Genomic DNA, 25,799 nt, shown 5'->3' with positions numbered 1-25,799 from the left:
AGCAACGCTGCTGTCGACTCACCCCGCCTTTCATGTCTTTCAGTCGTCACGGATTTAGAAAATCCCGTTAGTCAGGTGTCTGAAGCGTCGTTACAGTGTGTGCACGACTGCCATAAACCCGCGGTCCACCTTGATACATATATCAGTGGAGTAGACAGCGGTACTGTTGGCCTCTGCAACCAACGACACGACATAATGGGCTGATATCATCCTATCATCGTTCAATTATACATCTGGATCTAATAGTTTAGTCAGAAATGCCAGGTGCATTCATGATATATGGCAACTGCATTCATGTACGCCCTGTTACGAGCGATGGAAAAAACTTCATGTTGGAAAAGTTCAGAGTTTGGTTGGGGTGATACCTGTTAAGTCTGGAATGTAGGATCGATCCTGGTGAGTGGCACTCTCACCACCCCTCGGTGCCACAACTATCCACACAAAATTGTATCTGTATTACGTGCCAGTCAATGTCTAAATTGAATCTGGAGGCACCACTTCATGATAGACTGGCCAGCCCCTCCCCCAGCTAGTATCCATCAACAGCAAATCCATCCGCAATGGCCGCACCAGCATAATCACAGCCTGCGCTCTGATTTATAGACACTTGTACGAGCTGCAAACTAATGATCACACCAACTTATAGCAGAGTTTTTCATATCTTTGGTAGGTTTTAATGCCCATGTTCCCCGTAAATCCCATTCTAGTGTAGGTTTCAACCCTTCAATATCCCTCCCCCCCATCCATGTTTACGCTGTGTTCGCCTCCTCAGGCAGGGAGACCCGCTGTTCCAGCCAGAAATATAACACTGGGTCCACCTGGCCTCGTTCCTGCTGGCTGCTGGGTTTTGGTGAACCGGGAATTGTTGCGTCCAGGTGAATTACAGGGCCCACACCCTACACCCGCTTTGAGGTCGCTTACTGTGTATCACCGCTATCCTGCTACAGTGAATTATACCCCTGTGTACACCAACTGTAATATACAGGTGATGTGAGGCGTTACAGCCGCATTGTGCGTGACTGTGTGTGAATTATAACGGCGTTGACAAGCTAGACCCGCCCGGTGATTGAGGGACTTACTCACGTGTGAACCACGCAAACATATTATAATACCCAAGCACGAAAGCACCGACGCCAAATTGCATGAATGAGCTTTATTAATATTTGGGGCGAATGGTGGGCAGTGACTGAATTGGCGGTTTCTAGAGACGAATTTGCGCTTTTGTGATGATAGAAAAAATAATAATGCTGACGCGAAATATAAGAGACTTTAGTGAAGTGAGTTAGATGAAAGGTATAGGTGAGGGGGATGGATGGTGGTCCGTACTGTGCTGGTTTGTCTGTTTTATTGTGTTTGTTTGTGTTTTGCTATATGTGTGTGTGTGTGTGTGTGTGTGTGTGTGTGTGTGTGTGTGTGTGTGTGTGTTTATATGTATGTATGAGTACATATTTACCCTCAGGGTCTGTGTATATGTATTTCGCCACTGTTAGTTTTTCTCCCATTATACTGACTTTACCTGTAATTTATGTATAGAAGTATGTCTGTAGGTTCACATATACACGCACATGCACACACGCACACAGATACGCACACACATTTGCTTGTAAGTAAGTAGGTTGTGGAAAAAGTTTCACTCAAATTAGTTCACGCCAGTTTCTTACTTCCATGAGGGTATAAAACATTGCCTATATTTATAAACCTTACAGTTATTAGGTGTGGTAACTTGTCGGGTTTATGAGAATTCATACCCAAGACAGCTCCAACCCACCTGAAACAACCCGTACCCACTTTGAAGAAAATTTTTACACAAATAATATAATAAAAATCTAATAAATATATCAAGGAATACTACAATCTTCTTCTGTGTGGCACCCTGCATTAATACTTACATGCATATCGACTGCGGACTTGTTGAGTAGATAACGCAGGTGTACGGGAAGCAGCAGCAGAGATAACCTGTGTCTGGCTACGGCCCTGTGGTCAGCTCCCAGGATCACCAGAGCCTGTAGGTGACAACTATGTACAGTGACGATTGAAACAAACCTTGAGTTAAACAAAGACGTGACAGTTTCAAAAATAGCCTCCATTGGTATTTACTAAACACAAATTAAAAACAAGTTATGTAGCGCTGACATATTACTACGGCTGTGGGTCATTTGGCAATGACTGACCATAACACTGCCTAAATTAACCACAGCGGATCAGTTATGATACACCAGCATCTAAAATAACTTTCGTGAAAGACAGACAAAAAATTCTTGATTTTACACAACTGAGACTGAAAACAAATGTACACAAACAGACAGACATATCGATTGCCCTACACCCCAGACGGACTGTGACCTTCGTGACCTTGGTGAGGTGGCATACAAGGTCAAGGATAAGAGTGAATATATAGAGTACATTTACAGTAGTACCCTCGTCAGGAGTCCACCGGGTGTTGCTGGCTAGCTTCCACAAAGCCAGCTGTAACGACTTACAACCAAGGCGGAACATATCCTATTACATACCGCACAGGGCGAGAACAAAATTTTAAAAAGCAAATATCATATACAAGAAATGATTTAAAACTGGTTGTGAAGAGAGTGACTGTTGGTATAAATATAATAGAATATACACAATCCAAACTATTGAGGGAGACATTAAGATAAACCACCATTTTAAAGGCAATTCACATTCTTTTAAAGTTTTAGTGTAGTATTAGTAGTGAGTGTGGGTAGTGTAAGAGACTGGCCACGAATGACAACTGAAACTGGCCTAAAGTGATCACAGGTATGGCAGTGCTGAGGGACACGGGTGAGTGGCTGTCTGTCTTATTCATAGATACAACATTAAAGTGTTTCTTATGTCTACTAAATACAAGACACATACTGTTACACGAGTCAAGGTCGCCACTCTTGTTACTGGCCGGGTTGAACACATGTTATGCTGCAGTAACAAGAATGCATGTATCGTGAAACTGGATTATTAACGAGGCGTGTGCTGATAGTTTGTGGCAGCTGCACATGTGTTATATCAATATCGAAGACCACGTATCCTTCAACAGACTAGATATGTTCAGGTGTGTGTGTGTGTGTGTGTGTGTGTGTGTGTGTGTGTGTGCGTGTGTGTGTGTGTGTGTGTGTGTGATCTTGAACCCTAACCTTACGTGTGATGCCACTAGCTTCCAGTCTGCTCCTGAACCTGTCTATAGAACAGGGGCAGAAATCCACCAAATATTACTGAAACAAGATTTACACTCTGCCAGATATTGTGTATTATGAGACACCGAGAATTCTACCAAGTTTACGGGATATATAACATAACATTACTTGCTTTGGGGCCGTGACAGCTGCTGAACCTAAATATGTTATTGACAAACTCTCCCGTGTCTTTCTGATTTTTTTTTCAATTTCATTATAACAAGTGAATAAGTTAAATAATCCACACTAAAAGAGAATTGAATAGTGATGACAGAAAAAGAGTGATGGTGAAAATAAACAATGTATTCTTTTAACTAAAAAAACAAACAAACTTATATACACATCTACAATTGCTTGTGTGTGTGTGTGTGTGTGTGTGTGTGTGTGTGTGTGTGTGTGTGTGTGTGTGTGTGTGTGTGTGTGTGTGTGTGTCTTTCTCCTGAGACGCGAAACCTAATTATCTAGCCCAGTCATTTTTATTTCTTAGTTGTTCTGGCCTCGTGGAGGAAAATGTTGTTAATAAGATCTTGAGACAGGTAAGACTTGGAAGGATTAGAAGGAGTTGAAATTGTCTTGAGGGAGCCAGGCAGCATTAAGGGCTGGGATTACCTTCAGAGAGTGCAGTTAAGACTTGGGATTATGTTGTGCGAGTCGAGCAAGAAGTTGGGATTGTCTTGAGGGAGTTAAGACACAGGCAGCGATTGTCTTAAAGGAGTCAGACACGAGTAATAAGTGTCTTGAGTGAATCAGACACGAGTTATAAGTGTCTTGAGTGAGTTAGACTAGACATGGGAGTGTTTTGAAGGAGTTAGCAACAGTGAGATTGTCCTGAAGGGGCAAGACAAAAGCTGAGTGTCTTTAACAAATCAGACAAGAGTTATGAGTGCCTCGCGTGCCTACACCTCCTTGGGGATATTTTGGATAATGGAGATAATTGCTTAAAGCTTGAGTGTCTGGCAAATATTATCACCTGAATAGAATTACCTTTTTCTTTCTGCACCTCCTTCATCTTTCCTTCCCTCTTTGTTCTTCTTCTTTCATTCCTTCTTCTCATCTGTCTTTCCCTCTCCCTCTCACTCCTTCCTTTTCTCCATCTTTCACCTTCTTTTTACTATTGCACTCTCTGATAATCGTGTCCTTTCCATCTCTTCCTTCGTCCGTCGTTGTTTGTCTCCTCTTCTATCCCCATACACCAATCTTCCTCTCGTCTTTCCTCTCTCTTGCTCATGGCCTCACCTTCTAGTCGTACCTCCCTCCCTCACGATCCTCCTCTCTCTCTCACCATCCTCCTCTCTCTCTCACCATCCTCCTCTCAATCAAGCCTCCCTCCCTCACTTTCTCCCTCCGATCACCAGCTTTTCCCCTTATATCCCCCTCCCATCATCACCTCCCTCCCTACCCCAACTCCTTCTCTCCCAATATTATCTCCCTCCCTCCCTCACTCACCCCATTGCTCCCAATCAACCTCCTTGCCTAGCCAGCTCCCTCCGATACACGCCTCCTTCCCTCCCTTTGTTTCCCACGACCATCCCTCCCTCCCTCCCCCACCACCTCTCCACTCACCCACACCTCCCTCCTCCCACGTACACCTCCCTCCCTCCCTCCCTTTGTCTCGTGGATCCATCAAAGGGTGTAAAGTCTGGCAACACCTGACCCTGAACGTCCACACCTCGTCGCCGCCTGCAAGTAATCGGCCCTCACCCGCGTTGTTCCTCGCCAGCACCAACGTGACGCCGAGGACACGCCACTGGATGAATTTAAAGACTATTTTATCTTGCCCTGCACCTAACAGGAGTATGGAGAATGCATCGAAGATATTCGCTCATCCTCAACAGCATCCAAGTGTCAAAACTGAGGTAATTTCATTGATTCACATGATTATTGTTTTCACTTGACTGGGGATACGCAAAGGTGTTTGACTGGCTTGTATTATTTCCACAACAAAAAGGATAGTACTCGAATATGGTGTCGAAATCGAACTGAGACTATACTACAACTGTGTTTCCTCGTCTTCAGTTAAGAGAAAAAATCCCCTATACGGATCTTTGAGAATGAAGACAAAGACTAAGAAGCAACCGTCAGCTTTTGTCTGCTGAAATCTTGTCGTTAAATTAAAAGAACAAAATGAAAAGGACTTGGTTCTCACGGGAGCTCGTTTAATTCTCGGAAATTTTCACTAAATTCTGATTAATTCCCGGCGATTCCCTCCACTGGTGAGGACAGTCACTGTGGAGGTGGGCGGTTGAGCTTCATTTTTCTTTTGCTTCTTATTGAGAAAAAAATAGATTCTTGTCAGCTCAAATGTGGGTATTGCAGTAAATCATTTGGGTATTACAATCTAAATATTAGTCCCTGCAGTTGGGCTTAGTGAAGTGCAACGTGCAGTATGATCTATGGTTATTGCGATGTAATATGAGGCTACTGCAGTGTTACCTTTGGTTATTGCAGTTAACTTTGTTGTCTATTACAAAACGTATGGTTATTGTGACAACTTGAATTGATTGTAGGTTATTGTAGCGTAACCTGTAGGTGTTGTGACAGGTTAGTATTTTTAGTGTAACATGCAACGTGATTTAAGGCATTGAAGTGTAACGTGTGCTTAATGCAATTTATCTTTGTGGCTGTTGTAATGTAACATAGCCTCTTGCTGTGTGATTAGTGATCTTTACATGGCAACTCATGATCATAAGTGATGCAGCGTAACTTATTCTAATGTAAAACTTATGGCTATTGCAGAATAACTGTGGATCTAATTGCTCATAAGCAAAGGAAACTGAATCCAATGACACGAAATATCACTTAATTGACAGTATCCAAACATAATCTGACTTAACCTAACATAACCGGACCTAACTCAACCCAACACACTGTACTCAAACTCTTCGATACACAAGGAAACAGCATGGCCGACACTGCAATCAACCATCTTCCCTACCCCAGCTTATAAAGTTAAGCACTGTACCTATATACAACTGGAGGACTGAGGGTGACATGGATCGAACCAGAGACCTTTAGGATAGCAGGCGATCGCTGGACCCACTGTCTCTGTACACACTCTTTATTGCAGTGTAACTCATGGCAAGTACAGTGTGACTTATGGGTGTTGGGTGGCAAACATATGACTGTGGTAATGCAGATATATAGTGTTCTGGCCTATGATTATATATATCTGCTAATGGAAGAATGGACGTGTCGCTGTAGTGTAAACACCCGACTTGTGTTATATGTGGCGACTCATTTTTTAACCTTTAGTAATTTTTTCTTCTATATGTTGACTTTATAAACTGATTAAATTTTCTTATTTGTCTCTCCTTCCCTCTTTTCTATCTACCATAATTCTGCCTTTCTTTCACTTTTTTCCCTATCTCTCCCTCTTATTATAATCCCCAAACCACTTTCTACCACCCATCTAAATCCATTCCACGAGACATTATATATAAACACAGTAATTTATATTATTGTAGGAAATCACCATCTCAACACTTGTGATTTACTTCCCCTCTTTGTCCTCGTCAATAACTCATCCTCCTCTGTAATTCCGTTTTTCTTCTTATTTACTGCACCACATTTTCTTTCAATTACTATGTTGCTATTTTCTTGTTGTGATTTATTTTGTCTTGTGTGATATATTAAGGATTACTTCCTTCTTAATTGAAATATATCCTGATGTATAGTTCGTTGTGGTGTATTCTTTGCGGGGTTTGTCAATTGTACAGTGTATTTGTACTGTTTTTCTTGTAGTTGTTCTTGTTATTGTTGTTGTTGCTATTGGTCTTCTCGTTATTGTTCTCCTTGTTTTTGTTAATGTTCTTTTAATCATTGTTACACAATCCCAGTATACAATTAGGCTTCTTGAATCACTTCAAGATTCAACACCCCAACTTATATTAGTAACATAACCTAACACTGCAAACTAATCCACCCAGGCAGCATTAGGTAGTTAATCATCGGGTGAAATGAACCGAAGTGTCTATACTTCAGGTGATTCGGTTTATTTAGTCCACTTATTGTTGTACGATAGTTTAGGACGGGACGACTAGCAGTTCTCAGGCGTCCTTTTTTCTCCCTGTTCATCCTTGACCAGTGCTGGCTGACGAACGACCTATTATTATTTTTTTAAGGCAATCTCTTTTATTTTCCACATAAGGCTGCGTTAGTGAAAAGTACACACACACACACACACACACACACACACACACACACACACACACACACACACACACACACACACACACACAGGCGGAAGGACGGATGGACAGAGTAATGGAGACACGTAAACGCATCATAAGACAGATTATTATTATTATTATTATTATTATTATTATTATTATTATTATTAGTAGTAGTAGTAGTAGTAGTAGTAGTAGTAGTAGTAGTAGTAGTAGTAGTAGTAGTAGTAGTGTTATCGTTATTACTATCGGCTTCTCATAATTTACAGTTCACTTATCGATAATTAACGTCTAAGTGACTATTATAAAATGGACTCGCCAATAACCCACTTTCTATAATCACCTCTATAACCATCCTTTAACAGGCGATTATCAGAAGCACTTCCAATAACCAATCTTACACAATCACCTCAATAATCAACCCGCTATAACTTGCTTCCTAAGAGGCCCTCCTGGTGCCGGCCCGTCCAATAAGTCCCGCATAAATCAGCCATCAATTATACAACTCAAAGTATTAAAACAATTTCAAAAGTTTCCCCCGTAAAAGAAACGTCGTTTTCTCTTTTTTCTTAGACTTCTAATCTTGTCTAATTAAGGCATTTGTTTCCATTTTCTTTCGTGTCTTTTTTACTTTTCGCCAGATAATTTTATATTAAACTTGTTGGTTATTTAATAAAGATGGGTTAAATTATGTGTTTATTTTACGTCAATTATGTTATTTCGTCATAAAACAATTTTATATTTGTTTTCGTTTTGTTTTAAATGGTTTATAGTTTCGGATGAACCGTACACATGAGGGTCAGAATAGCACAGAAAATGAAGGTTTGTTTATGTGATCGTGTGTTCGTATGGAGTGTCTGTTTATAATAGGGTATGATAGTGAACGAAATGTTAAGAGCGAGAGAGAATGATAAAAGAAGATTATAATAGATGATCAGCGAAAGGAAGTGAACGTGTCTAGAGGATGCAACTCCTTAAGAATGATGTCAATCCCTTGTGTAAAACGAATTAGCCCAGTGAGTAACATATTGTAACCTCTTAATTAAGTACGATAACTTAACCCCTTGAGTGCAATATCTTAAACCAGATAGTACAATATATTAACCCCTTCAATGAGAGAGAGAGAGACGGGAAACTACACGAGAAATGGAATTAATCGACTGAACCTGACATTCTCTTCGTAACACAACTGACAATCACCTTTGACCTTATCACCACAATATCAATACATACCTTCCTCTACCCTCCGGAGCTACACAACCTTGACCCTTCATTGCAATTGTGGCTGGCAAATTGGACATATTGTTTTAAAACTAAAGACTTAATTAATCCCATATTTTCCGTGTTTGAGTTCATCCCCTCTTGACCCCTCCATCTTAAAAGCAATAGAGACTTAATATACCCTAGACAAGCGAGTGTGAAACTGCTGTCATCCATGGGTAAACAGACGGATGGAAAGATTGTTTTTGTTAAGGGTGTGACGACATTTGTCAACAATATGACGTACAGTAGCTAAAACAACTATCTGTGCAGGTGGGGGTCGATATGCTCCGAAATTTTACGTGTATGCACAGATAGTTGTTTTAGGTACTGTACAAAGGTTAGGAAACTTAAGCAACTGATAACTAAACAAGGAAGATTAGTGAAAATAAACCATGACAAAACTATAAAAAACTATATAACTCAAAGTAGGAAAAACTATATTTATTTGCGATATCGAAAACAAGAAAAACAGATTAAATAAAGTATGGAGTATTAGGGAAAAAATAACCTCATCCTAAAGAAAGCTTGGAGCTAATCCTTGTCGGCCCATCGGTAACAAAACTCGAACAATAGCTATACACCACTTCAACTACCCATTTCTCAACAACCAACAACCAATCCACCACCAACCCATCGTTTACTCTCCTCCCATCCCTACTTATACAACAGCTCTAATGGTCAATATATACAGGAAATACAACCAATCACACCAGCACGTATTTCAACCCAGGTGATGTAAGCCACTGCTCACCTGCATACCATCTATACAACAGGTGAGTTACTCCACCTTACGAACATCTACCTCCCTCTCGTCTTGTATGCCTCACTCTCAGGACGCTAGTTTGTGCCGACTCCCTCTACATGTGCTCCTCTTGCCCTATACGACCAGCAGCTTTTCAGATGTAGAGCAAAGAGGCTGCTTCTGTCAGTCGTAAGTTAGTGGTCTACTGTCCTCCTCCCGGGCCAGGCAGTACCGGGCGGCTCCACTCCTCTTCTCTTCCCCAGCGTATGACCCAGAGAGAGAGAGAGAGATCGTTAAAAAAAAATGTCGCTTTGTTGTTCGTTCGTCTTTCTACTCCCGGGACCTATACACAACATTCCTCAGCCTCCATAAGGAATATAAATGAGACAATTATATACCAGAAGGATACCTGAATGGGGGGGTTCAGCGAACTCTCCTATACGGGATCTTACATTGCTTCTGTTGTATATACTTATCGTATGGTGCTACTGTTACTTGACTTCTCTCCTGTTTCGTTACCTGTCTGTTTCTCCCCGTTACCAATATCTTCTACCCCGTTTTTCTCACCTCCCCTAATCTTCCTAATCTCTGTTGCATCCGTTACTTTTCCAATCTCTCCTACCTCACTAATCTCTCCCAGTCTCCCCCGTCTACCCCTGCCCCTAGCCGTATGTAAGCTCCCTTTTACGGTCAGCAGGTGGCAGGCGCTATAGTACACCTTGATATAGTCAATTGTGGAGTAATTTCACGGATGGCAAAGTACTACCTTGTTTATATTTTTTCCACGAGTGATTAAATCCCCAATCGCCGAGAATTTACAAATTTCACTCTACAATGTTGGAAATGTCAGACACATGTTATGTGGACATTCCCAACGTGTCAAGTATTTCGTTTTATATAATTACTGTATCGAAAAATGCGTGTAGGGAAATTCAAATTCTTTTTTTAGCTTCGGGACAACATCCCGAATAAGATTTTCTCACATGTATAAATCAAATGAACTAAATTATCTTTATACGCAAGCTTTTCTCTCTTTCACTCGTTATCTCTCTCGCTCACTCCCTATCCACACCTCTCTCTCTCACCCATCGGTCTCCGAAAAATCTCAGTAAGAAGTAAAGGTACAATATTTAAAGAACTATCTACCCCAGAGAGTTAAATACACTCGCTTTAATTAACAGGTTAACAGTACACTCTCGGTTGGGCATCTCCTCCTCCTCTCGTTAGTGCAAATTTGTGTTGACACAGTAAATGATTGTCGTAATGCCAACTCTACGAGGTTCCTTCAGCGCTATCACGGATCTAGGAGGAACCTTCAGCTCTAGGAGGAATCTTCAGCTCTACCACAGCTCTAGGAGGAATCTTCAGCTCTACCACAGCTCTAGGAGGAATCTTCAGCTCTACCACAGCTCTAGGAGGAACCTTCAGCTCTACCACAGCACTAGAAGGAACCTTCAGCTCTACCACAGCTCTAGGAGGAATCTTCAGCTCTACCACAGCTCTAGGAGGAATCTTCAGCTCTACCACAGCACTAGAAGGAACCTTCAGCTCTACCACAGCTCTAGAAGGAACCTTCAGCTCACAGATCTGGGAGGAACCTTCAGCTCACAGCTCTGGGAGGAACCTTCAGCTCTACCACAGATCTAGGAGGAACCTTCAGCTCTACCACAGCACTAGAAGGAACCTTCAGCTCTACCACAGATCTAGGAGGAACCTTCAGCTCTACCACAGCTCTAGGAGGAACTCTACCACAGCTCTAGAAGGAACCTTCAGCTCTTCTAGGAAAGCTCTAGAAGGAACCTTCAGCTCTACCACAGCTCTAGGAACCTTCAGCTCACCACAGATCTAGGAGGAACCTTCAGCTCTAGGAGGAACCTTCAGCTCTACCACAGATCTAGGAGGAACCTTCAGCTCTACCACAGATCTAGGAGGAACCTTCAGCTCTACCACACTCTAGAAGGAACCTTCAGCTCTACCACAGATCTGGGAGGAACCTTCAGCTCAACCACAGCTCTAGGAGGAACCTTCAGCTCTACCACAGCTCTAGGAGGAACTTTCAGCTCTACCACAGATCTAGGAGGAACCTTCAGCTCTACCACAGCTCTAGAAGGAACCTTCAGCTCTACCACAGATCTAGGAGGAACCTTCAGCTCAACCACAGCTCTAGGAGGAACCTTCAGCTCTACCACAGATCTAGGAGGAACCTTCAGCTCTACCACAGCACTAGAAGGAACCTTCAGCTCTACCACAGCTCTAGGAGGAACTTTCAGCTCTACCACAGATCTAGGAGGAACCTTCAGCTCAACCACAGCTCTAGGAGGAACCTTCAGCTCTACCACAGCTCTAGGAGGAACCATCAACACTTCAACTTTAAGTTACCATTATATCCCGATTTTTTTTAATTCCCCTAAAAATCGTCTTTTTTCGTGATTAATATGTCTTATAAAATTGCTTCTGTTATTTTATAGTTTGAAAAGGTTTTAATATACCCCAACCAAAGCTGGGAAGAGACTTGTTTCTTAGACAAAGTGTAAAACCAGACCAATACTGACAAAACTGTACGGGAACTAAAGACTATATCAACTAAAATGATCGTATTACCTCTTTTATACTTTGATAATTCCATTTTCTTTCAATTATTTTCAAAACTCACAAACAAAGAAACTATCCTTTAACGTGGACTCGCTGACTCCATCACAACTGACGTGATGATAACTGTGGTAAAATATGCGTTACAAAAGAACAATATCTGGACCGGCAAGGATCTGTCATCTATATTCATAACGTCGCCGGAGAGGACAGGGGAAGACTATGATTGTATTCAAATTGTGTTTGACAACTACAGTGGCACAAAATTCCTGAAAAAGACTGGAGGAGGGACGGTGATAGAGCTGTGACGAGGAATGTTCCCGTGCAGAGTGGACCACAACACGAGGCTCCCTGAGGCAGTACCTGACCACCACACACACCAAGGACAGTCTGGCTGCACCAAGACAGGAAGGCGCTACAGTATTTCTCCGCCGGCCAAAGAAAAATCATTCTTAACTAGAGATGTTAAACCCAACAAAGGCAAACTTAATCAGCTAACAAGCAGCCAGAAGGAAGCAGACGCCAAGATCATCATTCTCTGTCTACATGTAGGTACTGCAGGTGCCACAGGCCACATTCTGTCGCTTGGAACAGATGTGTTTATTTTAGCACATCGTCATCCGCCGCAGGTGGATGAAGAGACATACGTATCCATGGGAACTGGTGACGGGGCATTTAGGTTTCACTGCAACAAACCCTGAGTTATACCTCGTCATTGACTGTGATACAACTGGGCAGTTTATTGGACAGGAAAAGACTCCCGAAAATTCTTCACTGGTCACAAAAACCCTAAAAATATTCGTGTGCCAGTTGTATTTACACAGAATTATAGTGAAGCAAGATGGTAAACTACAATTCCTTCTACTCACGGAAACTCAAACTGAAAATCCTCCTCATCGCCCAAACCTGCCCTCACTCAGTGCACCAAGCGCCTGTGCCGACCCTCACCCCAAGTTGTTGTGACTCTGTTCATTTTGACAGAGAACTCATACTAACATTCACGTAATTAAGTCAGCAACAGATGTAATTATACAGATCGTGTAATGTGGTTGTAAGGGGTAACCGTGTACCGTGTGAGGGTAACCGTGTACCGTGTGAGGGTAACCGTGTACCGTGTGAGGGTAACTGTGTACCGTGTGAGGGTAACTGTGTACCGTGTGAGGGTAACTGTGTACCGTGTGAGGGTAACTGTGTACCGTGTGAGGGTAACCGTGTACCGTGTGAGGGTAACCGTGTACCGTGTGAGGGTAACCGTGTACCGTGTGAGGGTAACCGTGTACCGTGTGAGGGTAACTGTGTACTGTGTGAGGGCAACCGTGTACTGTGTGAGGGTAACTGTGTACTGTGCGAGGGTAACCGTGTACTGTGTGAGGGTAACTGTGTGAGGGTAACTGTACGAGAATATTACTTCAGTGTTGTGTATGACCAGAACACTGGCCCTAGCGCGAACTACAGCGGTAAGTAAATGGACAGCAGGAAGACAGAGGATTCATCTTGACTCACAGTTAATGCAGGAGAAAATGAAATGAAGACTTTGCCGGAGAAATAAGCTCAAGACATATGGTCATGTGGATAAAGGTGGCAGCTTAAGCACGGTTTGTTATTATGATGAAAAACGTTTACGTCACAATTATCTCGTAAAATATTAATGATGATTTATTGTGTGAAGGAAGGATATGAGGATTATATAGGCAGAATGTCAATCAGGTATATGAGCATAATTACAATTGATATATAAACATTTAATTAGTACAGATATCTTACGTGGTGTAATTCACATGTGTGTATTAATATATAACCACTAAAAATAAACACTGGACTATGAAGCACCACCCAGAGATGGTAACACGATTAATGGTGAATAATTCTTTAGATAAATACTTTTGTCAATAACAGCTGTTTAAATTAACAAAGTGGCCGGCACTGTATCACTGAGGGTGCCCTGGGCGTCAACTAGCGACCCTTTGGACAGGTGAACGCTATATCTACTCCACCACCTCATCCCAGTGCTATAATGTTACTAGATGGTTAAATCACATCTTAACATGCCCTTGTTATCAAATTTCGGTCCAAACTAGAAACGCTTTTAAGTCATTTAACAGAGTATTAACCTTAAGTGACCTTTAAATGATTTTAAATTTCAAAAGATAAATTGATGCCAAAGTTTAATTTTTAGTAGTCAACAGGACCTACAGGTAAATGTTATAAAATTGCTTGTGTATATTAGTTTAACAACCCCCCTATATTATATGATAAACATTATGCGTCCCATAAATATTATCACACACACACACACACACACACACACACACACACACACACACACACACACAGGAGAAGAAGAAAAAAAGTCCTTTACCCACATACTTTCTGACCACACAAACACCCACACTTAAAAGGCATCCTCTATTTGGCAGTGTTATATTAAACAAGTCATTCATCACGGTTCTCTTTACTAACTCGTACCTCCTCCTCCTCCCGCCTCCACTGCCAATTAGGACGATGATCCACACATTCTATGCTCACTCGCCCTCCCTCTCTCTTTCTCCCCCACCACACACGCGAGCGGCCCCCTCTCACCTCACCCCCCACCCCCCTCATCCACACAGTTCGTCTTTTGTTTTCATTCATCCACTCTCTTCTTAACGAGCTATTCTCTCTCCTTCTTTTATACATCGTGTTTTTCCACCTTAATCCATCTTCTTCTAGATCCACTTCCTCCCTAACCAACATCCACCCAACTCTGTCTTTGTTGCACCCACTTCTCCACCCTCTCCTCCACCCACTTCCCCCCTCACCAACATCCACCTACTTCGCCTTTGTTCCACCCACTTATCCACCCTCACATCTATCCACTACACCCCCCACCAACATCCACCCAACCGTCTTTGTTGCACCCACTTCTCCACCCTCTCCCCCCGAACCCCGTCTTTGGAAATCTATTTGGAGAGACTGAAGCAACTTTCCAATATAGATGGCACCAATATCGCCCTTCCCAAATACGGTCCTAAGACTAATTACGTATTCAAGAATCTCCCTTCACCAACGTTCACTTATTTACCTTCTTTATTAACCTCTGCTTGCCAACTGAGGGTCGAGGAAACTTTTTTTTTTCACTTTTATTAATCTATTCCTTCTTCTTTCTTTTTTCTTATTTCTTCGCTCTCCTCCGGCCTGGCGATGGAGAGAAAATTGTTTCTTTACTTTTCGGTGATGACAAATCGTTCGTTAGTTCCTAGAGAGGGTAGTAACGGTGTGGTATGTCTGGGTTCACTCTCTCTTCTCTCCAGGGACTCACAAATTGTTCACATGTATATTTAATCTCGTTTTTACCACTCGGATTTGCCGCTACAGAAACGTCCACAAAGGCTGGCAAATAACGGAGCCAGTCACCGTGCTCAGAACCCCAGATTCATACGTTGGGGTTCTTTTCCCACCGTGATAGAAATATGAGAATGTGTGTAAATGACTCTTATTGACTGAGGCACTAAGTTGGCGGACTCTACATAACGAGGAACTTGTAGAGGGGGAGGGGGGATGAGGAATGAAAGGGGGGGGGGCGGTGAGGAAAGGGAGAGGGGATGAGGATGGCGAGGGAGATTATCATATAGGGAACTTTGCGAGGCCTAACACAGCAAGCGAACCATCCTCCTCCTCCTCCCCGCGACTCTCCGACACGCCACCACTACTACACAACCACATTACTTCCCTCATCACTAAACACTGACTTCATTTTGCGTTCTTTCTCTACACTGTATAATGGTCGCCTTCCCTCGCTTTGTTTATCACGGCAAAACATTAAATATAAATGATCGTTGTTTGTGGCTTTGGTAAATAGAGATCGTTTACTAATATGTTTCATACAAGAGACGATAAAATTTTTCTTTGGATTGAATTTTTTTAATGGTCTGAAAAATGGATTCTCTTCTTAGGGTTTAATTATGAACTTTAGACCAGAATAAAACTATCTTTTTACTGTGGCCTTGATAATTACGTTGAAAATATCAGACCAAAAAAGATGGTTTCCCAAACTTTCATTATAAGTTACGTGGAATATGAAAAATAACCTTTACTGTGTTTAATTATGGTATTACGACATGATATAAAAGAAAATATCTCCACGCTTAAGTTCCTTCTAACTTTCTCTACACATTCAATTTCGTCATGGGTAGCGGCTAGTTTATTGTGCACCTCATACTTATCCCGTGAGCGGCAGAACAAAAGGACTACGAAAGATCATAAAATACATAATTGTGTAGATCTAAGTGAGAAACATTCCTACAGACACACGATAGCGATGTCCTCAGTCACAACCTTGCAATGGAGGCCAAAAGGACATTTTCTAAAGGATATAATATTCCAAGTGAAATTATCGTCACTCCATTATATCTGTCTACGTGGCCCGTGTGTTGGCAGTTGTAACAGCTTCTGGGAGGGAGACCGATGACGGCAGCCAATAGGAACAATGAGAGTTTTGGGCGAGTCTTCATTGTCAGTCGAATCAGCATCAACATATTTTCCTCAGTCGTTTCAGCCTGGTTATGGAGAGGGTCGAGTACAATAATGGAGGGGGTCTAGTACAATGTTGGATGGAGGGGGGGTCGAGTACAATGATGGAGGGGGTCGAGTACAATGATGGGGGGTCTAGTACAATGTTGGATGGAGGGGAGGTCGAGTACAATGATGGAGGGGGTCGAGTACAATGATGTTGCCTGCTGACAGGGAGATTGCTATTTCAGTGTTGAGGCCAGCTAAAGTATTTGTGTCATTCTTCGGTGGAACATGGTCGTGAGTGGCAGCTCTGAACCAGAATGCAGCATCTACTTGTTTCAATGTTGTCTGACATGGCCACTCATCCTTATCAGCAGTTTCAATGCCATCGGGGAAGTCCAATCTCGCTTGCCTGGGTTGGGCATATTTTGTTGCTGTTGTTGCTGCTCTTGTTACGGCTCATACTGCTGTTGTTGTTCCTGCTCTTGCTGTTGTTGTTACGGATCTTGCTGCTGTTGTTGCTGCTCTTCCTCTGTTGTTGCTGTTGTTCACACTTCTTTCTGATTTTGTTCTCAGCGGTCTTTCACCAAGGCCACTTTATACACACGGTGACCCTCTGAACGGCTGCTCCCTCAGGGGTTGGATAGGGAAGGTTGGGGAGACTCGACCGTGGACGCCTGTGCCAGAGGTGGTGACAACACGTGAAGAACAAGAGCACGTATAGAGGGCACAGTGTCGGGAGTGTAGGTTATAGTGTAGTGTCAACCACATCACTATACCCTCACTATACACACTGGTAGCACACTGCCATAAACACACAGTTTTCACCTAATACAAGCTCTCATTCACACCTGCACCGAGACTCACTATTAAAGTCTTGTGTGACACCTCTGTGAGTACTCCCAACACGAACAAAGATGGTTAGATGGTGTAACCCTCTCACAGTGTAGGGAGAAAGAGGCTTTATACACCCATACACTAGAGATGGGAGTAGGGGGGGGGGGTCTCAGGATCTTCTGATCCCTGATATCATCCCTGGTACTAGGGCAGTGTGCATCCCACAAGACACGAGGCACAGGTCCAGCTTGCATACAAATTCTCCTGACATTTGTGTGTGTGTTACAGCAGCTCACCGGGGTCCACCTCGCTGGGTCAGAGCGCACCACTAGAACAACACACAACAGATCCCTTTCCCTATCCTACACTCTATCCTCTGTAAAACCACAGTATCCGGGGAACACAGAGGGGCGCGGAGGCCAGGACTGTATACCCAGAGAACAACTGTTAGTGTGATACTCCGCGTATTATGGAGACCAGGTTCCCTCTGCCTCCACACAGTCATCCACTTAACCCAAAATTGATTCCCACGTCAACATTATCCTTAAAGTATTTATTTTTCTCGGATACATGACTCATAAGGTGAATGAATGGTATTAGAATAACAAACCCGTGTTATAAACTCCATAACCATAGTATAATTTTAATCTATTCCTTTATTCCCACCTTTCATTAACTCCCTAACTTACCTGTCAGTCTTTAATCTCAATGCCTCGATTTATTTTGCATTTTTCTTCTCCTTTCATATCGTCTCCCTGTTAAAACATTGGGATTAACTCAACCCTTCTTCCGTTCTTTGATTCTCCTATCTCTCGTTCCTCACTTTTATTCTCGATTTCTACACGATTCAGTTTTCATATTTTTGATAGTTATCACATATCTGTTTCTCTCCCTTCCTCCTGCCTGTATATTTATCTTTTAGTTTTGTTTTGTTCTTTTCCGTGAATCCTTTCCTTTCCGTCATAATCTTCTCTCTTCCTCCCTCTTTCTCTCCCCTTTTGTTAATCCTTAATACCATCTTGTTGTGTTTCCTTTGCCTCTCACACTTTCTTCCCTCTTTCTCTCCTTATATATAATTTATTGCTTTTTCTCCTCTCCTTCATCCCCCTTTCCTAGTCTCTGATTTTAATGACTTTCTGTTTCCCTAATACCGTTTCATTACTCCCTTCCTCCTGTTGTTTATTACTGTCTTCTTCATTCTTCTTGCCTATGTCTGTTACCTATCTTTCTTCAGTTCAAGTAACCCACACACAATATTTTCGCATTTTTTAATTTGTTCCTTTCTGTTCTTCATTCTCTTCCCTCTCCCCCCTCCCTTTTCATTGTCCCTGTCTACACTTTTCTTCCCTTTTATCTTCTTCCTATTTCTCTCCCTTTCACTTCTGTTTTATTCTACTTTCTTTATATTCCTTTTTCGTGTCATAGTTCGCTCTCTTTCTCCCGTCTCCCCTTTCTTACTTTCTCACCTTTCCCTCCCATCTCTCTCTCCCTTTCTATTATTTTACCCAATTTCTTTTCTCTCATATTTTCCTCACTCTTTCTTCCATCTCGTGTCTCACATCTCTCTCTTTTATCTCCCCGTCCTATCTCTATCTCCCTCTCCTTTCTCTCACTTTCACTCTTCCGTCTTTCTCTCTCTCCCCGGCTCCCGTATCATCCCAAAGAGAGTGAGAGAGTAAACAAGGAGTGAGAGTAAACAAAAGGTAAGAGAAGATAAACAAAGAGAAGATAAACAGGAAGTGAGGGAAAGCAAAGAAGGAATAAGAAGATACAGAATTGAAGAGACAGCAAATAAGAAGAGAAAGATAGTAGTAAATAAACACCCAAATTAAAGAGAAAGTGAGAAAAAGGAAAAATAGAAACTAAAGCTAAAACAGGAAGCAAAAGGTGAATGAAAGTAAACAAGGAGTCAGAGAATGTAAGCAAGGAGTGAGAGAAAGTGAGCAAAGAGTTAGATAGATTAAGAAAGGGGTGAGAGAAAGTAAACAAAGAGTAAGAGAAAATAAACAATGAGCGAGAGAAAGTAAATAAAGAAGAAAAAGTAAACAAGGTGTAAGAGAAAGTAATCAAGAAGTGAGATAAACTAAGCAAGGAATGAAACAAAACAAGGAGTAAGGAAAAGTAAACAAAGCCAAAGAAAGAGTAAACAAGGAGAAAACAAGAAGAGAAAGTAGGTAGGCAGTGAAAGGGAAGAAAGTGAGGAGAAGTAAGAGAGGGAAAACTAAGATGTGCGATGACAGCTTCTTGAATATATTCTGTCAGCGTCCCTGTGTTGGCAGCCATGGAAGGAGGAGGGTGGGGAGAGGGAGTTGTGTGGAAAGGGAATTGGGGGGATGGGATGGGGTGAGGAGGTTAGGAAGAAGAGGTGAGGATATTGGGGTGGAGAGAGGGGTTGGGGAGACGTGGGTTGCTGAGAGAGAGAGAGAGAGAGAGAGAGAGAGAGAGAGAGAGAGAGAGAGAGAGAGAGAGAGAGAGAGAGAGAGAGAGAGAAACTTCCTCAAAGGATATACAGTATACTTAAGAATTACAAGAACTGCCTCTAATCTATCATATTGTCATGGGTTGCGTTAGGCTTACCCACGCAACCAACTCCAAAGTTTGTTTTACCAGAGATAAGACGCCCGGCGAGGCATAAGTGGGACATGTATTTTTCATTAGTGTATGTCATCCAGCCTTTATGGGGGTGGGCAGTGAAACAGTGTTGTACTGTTCATCACTTCACACCCAAAAACCTCATTTTAAGTAGTACCCCCTGAGCCATGGGTTAGTTAAGACGTCGTCTCCATCCTCTCCCTCCTGAAAGGGGACGGGACACCACACCACACAGAGTCCTCCACCGCCACTCCGTCCTGTGAACCGCCGTCGACACGAGACTAAGCGTGTTAACCTAGGTTGTTATCCCCGTGGAAATATCACGTGTGGATGCCTGGTTGCGACAAGAGCAATCCAGGCTGGCCTATCAAACCTACAGTAAATGGTTAATTAATTCACGCTTACAGAGTTCTCCTGCACGACACCCGTCTACCGTGACCGTGATCGACACGAGACTAAGTGTGTTAACCTAGGTTTGTTATCCCCGTGGAAATATCACGTGTGGAAGCCTGGTTGCGACAAAAGCAATCCAGGCTGGTCTATTGCACCTAAATGGTTAATTCAAGTCACGCTTACCAGTTCTCCTTGCCGCGTCTACAGTGACTGTCAGTGACGCGAGACTATGTGTGGTAACCCAAGAGTACTTTTTGTTGTTATGGCCGTGGAAAGAAGTTCTTGTGCGGAAGCCTGGTTGCAACAAAAGCAATCCAGGCTGGCAGTAAATGTATCACTTGAAGAATTAAGGCTCTGTTAAGTCATACCCATAGTAGAGTAATCACATGTGTCCCCAAGTTAAAATTCTCTTTTAGAAGATTAATTTTATTACAGCGTGAACGTGAGTGAATCATATATCCATGCAAATTGTAAATCATTGTATGGAAGCTTGACAAATAAATGTAAGTGCAATTATCTGCCCGTATCTGTGATCCTATCTTATTATTACTAAAGGTAATGACTGATTGGTTATGACAAAGTATAACCAATAACTTAGATGGATGTTGGAAATTAAATGAATTCATTAAATCATCATTTATCAAGTATAAATCATGGAATGTCGAGTGGTGGAGTGAACTTCTACGTAGATACGCCATAATCTCCTGTAAGTAATCAGTGTGAAGGTATCAAACTCTACGGTAAGAAATACGACATATTATTATCTTTATATAATATAATCCACTCCTACTACCACCGAACCACCCAAAACCATGACAACATACATCATTATACAAGAATTCCCTCATTACTAACTGCATTAATTGGGTGTTTTTTGTGTCTGTTATATTATATGTGTTTTGATAAGTAAAGTTTTGTTCTGTTTATTTACGTGTTTTAATTCCCTTCCTTTCATTCAGATAAAAAATTACTCTATCGTGTTTTACTCTTGTTTGGGTGACTTTTATATGGTAAGAATAATTTTTTTCTTTTACCTGTTTGTATAAATAAACTATCCAATTAATCCCATTTTGTGTTTTTTCAATTGTTCCTATTCATCAATTTCATTTAATTTCACTCCTTTTATCATATTTTATTCTCCCGTTTGCGTATTCCGTTTATATACAGAATTTAACTCGATTTTCATTGTTTGCTCTCCTGCCAGCCCACAAAGACCCGCATACCGTAAGTTTGGAAGTTAAACGAACCTGTGTCAAAGATTCGAAACTTTTGGTTCAAAGAGCTGAAATCTTATAATAAGCGTTTTTAAAACATGTAAAGGCTTTGGGGGGAAACTATCACAAGTTTTAATTACCCAGAAGCCTTCAAAAGACCAACGTCGTAAGATTTTGACTTTTTTTTTTAATAATAAGAGGTTCGTCAATAATATCTCTGGAAACGCATCGAAAATATTATTATAACTTATAGGGAGATCGTCCTTAAATTGCTTCGGTAATTAAGATGTGGGATTTTTTATTAATCACCCTAACAACGTCGAATATGTTTAATTTGGAATAATGTCCAAAATTCTACTCATAAACCACGTTAAATCCTTAGTGAAAGAACAGGTAAAGCAGGTTGAGTTTGATTCAATAGAACCACGTCTGGAATATTACACTTAAACCATGAGAGTTTTTTATTATTATTTAGAACCACGTCTGAAATGCTACACGTGGATCAACTTAAAAAAATATCCCTATATAACCACGTCACAGCTGCCTCAACACAACCACGTTCAAATCATTGCTTCAGGTGGAACCACGAGCAAATGGGTTTCAGTGAACGCATCAAAGGGGTTTCAATTAAATTACACCAATAGGATTCGGTTCGAGATCAAAGGGATTCAGTCTTACTATGGCTCTTGATTTCTAACAGTAACCGCGTCAAATACGGCTCGAGGCTTCGGAGATTCGAAAAAAAGAAAACAAGAAACAGAAAACACCCTCCATCAAATAGAACTGATTATAAAAAATATCTCATTAACAGGTAGGCCTATAAACAAAACTTATATCAGTTGGTTTTTATACAAACCAATTAATGTTTTTTGAAACTAGGTCGATCTATTTTTCCCTCAAACGCACATTTCTCATTTCTACGTCAGTTATTTCGAGTCAAAATTAATGTCTCAAGAAAATTTAAGTTAACATTCATCAACATCAATTTTATAATACTTACTTTCGATTCTATAACATCATCAAAACATCACGACTAACATTCTATCAAACATGACAATAAGACATCAACACCAGTGTGGGTCAACATCTTTAGAAAAAATTGGAAGGGGGGTGTTGGAGGGTGTTGGAGGGTGAAAGTGTTAGAGGTGTTGGAGGAAGGTGTTGGAAGTGTTGCAGAAGTGTTGGAGGAAAGACAGTGGAAGTGGAGGTGTTGGAGAAGTTTGGGGGTGATAGTTTGGGGTGGAGATGGCCAAATTCAGTGGCAGAGATTGAGGTGTGGGGATCGGGAGGTGGCCAGGGGATCGGAGAATGTGGGGGTCAGGAATGAGATGGCCAGGGTCGAGAAGTGGCCGAGATTCAGTGGGAAAAGAATGTAGAGGTCAGGAGGAGAATGTGAGGTCGAAGGAGGAAGTGCCGGGGGATCGAGGAGGGAGGTAGGGAGGTGGCAGGGGTCGGAGTGGGAGGGAAGGGGGTGGCAGGGGATCTAGGAGTGAGGGAGAAAGGTGGCAGTGGTCGGGGTTGGTATGTGCAGCATGTGGAGGTAACAGCTGATGACCAGTGACAACGACACACTCACCATGGTCACACCTCCTTCCCACGGTCATAATAGATGCAGGGCTTGTCTCTCTTTCTCTGATTAACACTTTCTCTCTCTCTCATTCTTTTCCTCTCTCTTTCTTTCTTTCTGTCTGTCTGTCTGTATTTCCGTACCTCACCCACCTTCATAATACAGTATTTTACTATTTACAAATCTAAGACTCAGTCGGACACTACCCAACTATGCCAGTATCGTTTATCTCACCTCTGGCCCCATCGAGCTATAGTCGATTTAATCTTGGAATATATACAGACATGTCAGGTCTTCGTCAGGTAAAGTTACTGATATAAAAAATGAGGATCACCTGAAGATTAGGCCTATACCTTTTCACCTCAAGATTTAACCATCTAATCTAACCTATCCGACTTAACCTAACCTAATGTAACCTAGCTGAGACGTATCAATAAGCACCTTAGTATCACACACAGTGATGACATACAGATAATGCTGTGTTGTAACTTTAAATGATGTCAGGATATGAGATGGATTAAATAAGCGGTTTTGATCTACAGTATAATGCGGTATTTTGTCCTGTTCAGTCGGGAAATGAGTTGGAAAATAATAGCATTCTAATCCAGTAAGACCAAAAGAACGTCTGTCGATAGCCAGGCTGCCAGATACTCTGGACAAAATTCTACGGAGAATAATCCATCAGAGAATTTCCCCCACTGGACGAAACCCCGCCATCACGATAAGAGCGACCAAAATCCTTCCAGCTCAACTTTCATTTCTTCCTCATAGTTTGTAAAGTTAGATGGGATGTTGTCCTACCGCCTGGCTGTCCCAATTGGTGCTCCTGCTACACAACATAAGCCCACTTCCCTAAATCTTCCCGACCCATTTAGTTTAGCACATCTGGGAAGCGTCATGTTTACTCGCTGACGTCAAGAACAAACTTTTTTTTTTAGACCACTTACTTAACCTACCCAACCGCTAACCAATCATTCTGTTTTCATGATGCCATATAAAATATTCTAGCATTCACTTAAAGTCATGTATGAAATATGGATTTTTATATGCCAGTCCAGTAGTGGTACTAACAATGTACACTGCCCCCTACCCCATGAAAATAATACGAGTAAAAAATAAATAAATAAATAAATAAATAAATAAAAAAAAAGCTAAATCACTTAATTACTATGGTGTTCAAATTTCAGGTTCCTAACCCAAAACGTAACTTAGCTATTGCCTTGACCAGTAAAAAAAGAAAAAAAAAGGGAACAATCACCGAGTATCCCTCATTCGCGCGACATCTGGAGACGGAATGCAGGAGGTAGACGGTGTACGCATAGAGAACAAAAAACGATGGTTACGGTTAAGAATTAAGAACAGGAAAACACAAACTACGGCAGAGACGGCCATGTTAAATAACAAACAGATCCCGTAATATGAAGTAACAAGGATAAAAAGAAAACAAAACAACAACACTACTCCGCTAATTAAGGGCCGACTCAAGTAACGACAAAATGCGTAGCTAAAGAGATAAACAAAAGAAACACACAGGCTGGCGAAACGCGAGACCATGAAGTACTAAACCACTAATAATAGTCTTCATAAGGGATCGAAACGCTTTATCTACATCAAAGACTAATCTGCTTCTCGGGTAATTCGATTCCCACTGTCTACTGGCCTTCCTCTATGACGATGAAAGGGAACGATGTAAAAAATAAATAAAAAATGGTGTATTAGTTAATAGTTCGAACATCAAGAAGGAAAACGGGAACCGCTTGTGAGGTAGACCAGCCTATCAAACCTACCGTATAGTATAGTAACGTAGTGTATAGTAACGTCTCTGCTCTTATGGCTGACCTTAAATTTACCTTAAACTCTAAAAACCAAATCAAAATTCCCCAGTGACAAATTTTCGCCTAATTCTAAAATATTGACAATTCCCTCAATAAGTTAATGACATTATTTACTCTTACCTGAGAACTGAAGTTTCAATGCTGGGATCAGTTCAGGTGTGTTTCATTAAAGTGGTTCATGTGTCAGTTAGTCACCACAAGTTCACTCCTCTGACACACTGCCAGGCTGCAGTATTTAATGAAGGTCCCGGAAGCAAGTATATTGTGCAGTGGTCCAGATGTTCAACAAGAGCCCTTCCAGGTCTTAAGGTGATGGTGGCAGGGATCTGGGGATAAAATAGTGGTGAATGACTGGATGAATGAAACCTCGACTTCATGTTTGTATCTTATATTCTTTGACCACAAAGACTGCTTCACGTCCATCCTCTTAGGTCACGGAGAAAAAGCATGCATTTCTTTTGTATTTCCACCAAGCAGATTAATGATAGCCTAATAACACCTACACTTTCGTTAACAGATCAATAATATTACCGCAATGACTTAGTAATCTAATATACTATAGGACTAGCCGTGTATCTGCCTGTCTGTCTGTCTGTTCTGGGCAGCCGAAACGGCACAATCGTTTTTCATCAAACTTGGTGGAAAAATCGCAAAAAATTCATAGAGTGGAGCAAACCTGGTCCCATGTCGATGGTTTCTTTAGGAACGCATTAATTAACGATTTTATTTATGCTGGCAACAGATGTCGCTGTACACTGTCAGCAGGCCGGACGATTGCAGTTATCGTAAGGCTCCCTCCTCCTCCCCCCACTTTTTCTCTTAGCCTACTTTATTTTTTAATGTTGTTTGGATTAGTAAAGGAAGGAAGATGAGTAAATAGAAGAATAAAGAAGGGGAAACAGACAATAGTTAGAGATAACAGGTG

General features: G+C 41.7%; 2 protein-coding genes across 2 annotated transcripts in view; one reads left to right on the top strand and one right to left on the bottom strand.

Moving 5' to 3' along the window:
- LOC121874126 overlaps window positions 1-11,205 on the top strand; it is a 43,375-nt gene extending 32,170 nt beyond the window's left edge. The window contains exon 2 of the mRNA XM_042378081.1: window positions 10,663-11,205. Within this exon, the coding sequence (XP_042234015.1) occupies window positions 10,663-11,205 (543 nt within the window). The remainder of the gene's footprint in view (window positions 1-10,662) is intronic.
- Window positions 11,206-11,299: 94 nt separating this feature from the next.
- Window positions 11,300-11,713, bottom strand: LOC121874125 (foot protein 1 variant 1-like). The gene has a single exon (XM_042378080.1). The coding sequence runs from the start codon at window positions 11,711-11,713 to the stop codon at window positions 11,300-11,302; it is 414 nt and encodes a 137-aa protein (XP_042234014.1).
- Between the last annotated feature and the right edge of the window lie 14,086 nt (window positions 11,714-25,799).

The sequence above is a fragment of the Homarus americanus genome, unplaced genomic scaffold, assembly GCF_018991925.1.
Source record: "Homarus americanus isolate GMGI-L3 unplaced genomic scaffold, GMGI_Hamer_2.0 scaffold49667, whole genome shotgun sequence".
Lineage (NCBI taxonomy): Eukaryota > Metazoa > Arthropoda > Malacostraca > Decapoda > Nephropidae > Homarus > Homarus americanus.
The sequence above is the reverse complement of the archived record's forward strand: the minus strand, read 5'-3'. Positions and strand labels throughout refer to the sequence as shown.

Excerpts from the sequence above, each read along its gene's own strand:
- LOC121874125 (XM_042378080.1), bottom strand. The coding sequence starts at position 11,713 with ATGGTTCCTCCTAGAGCTGTGGTAGAGCTGAAGGTTCCTCCTAGAGCT.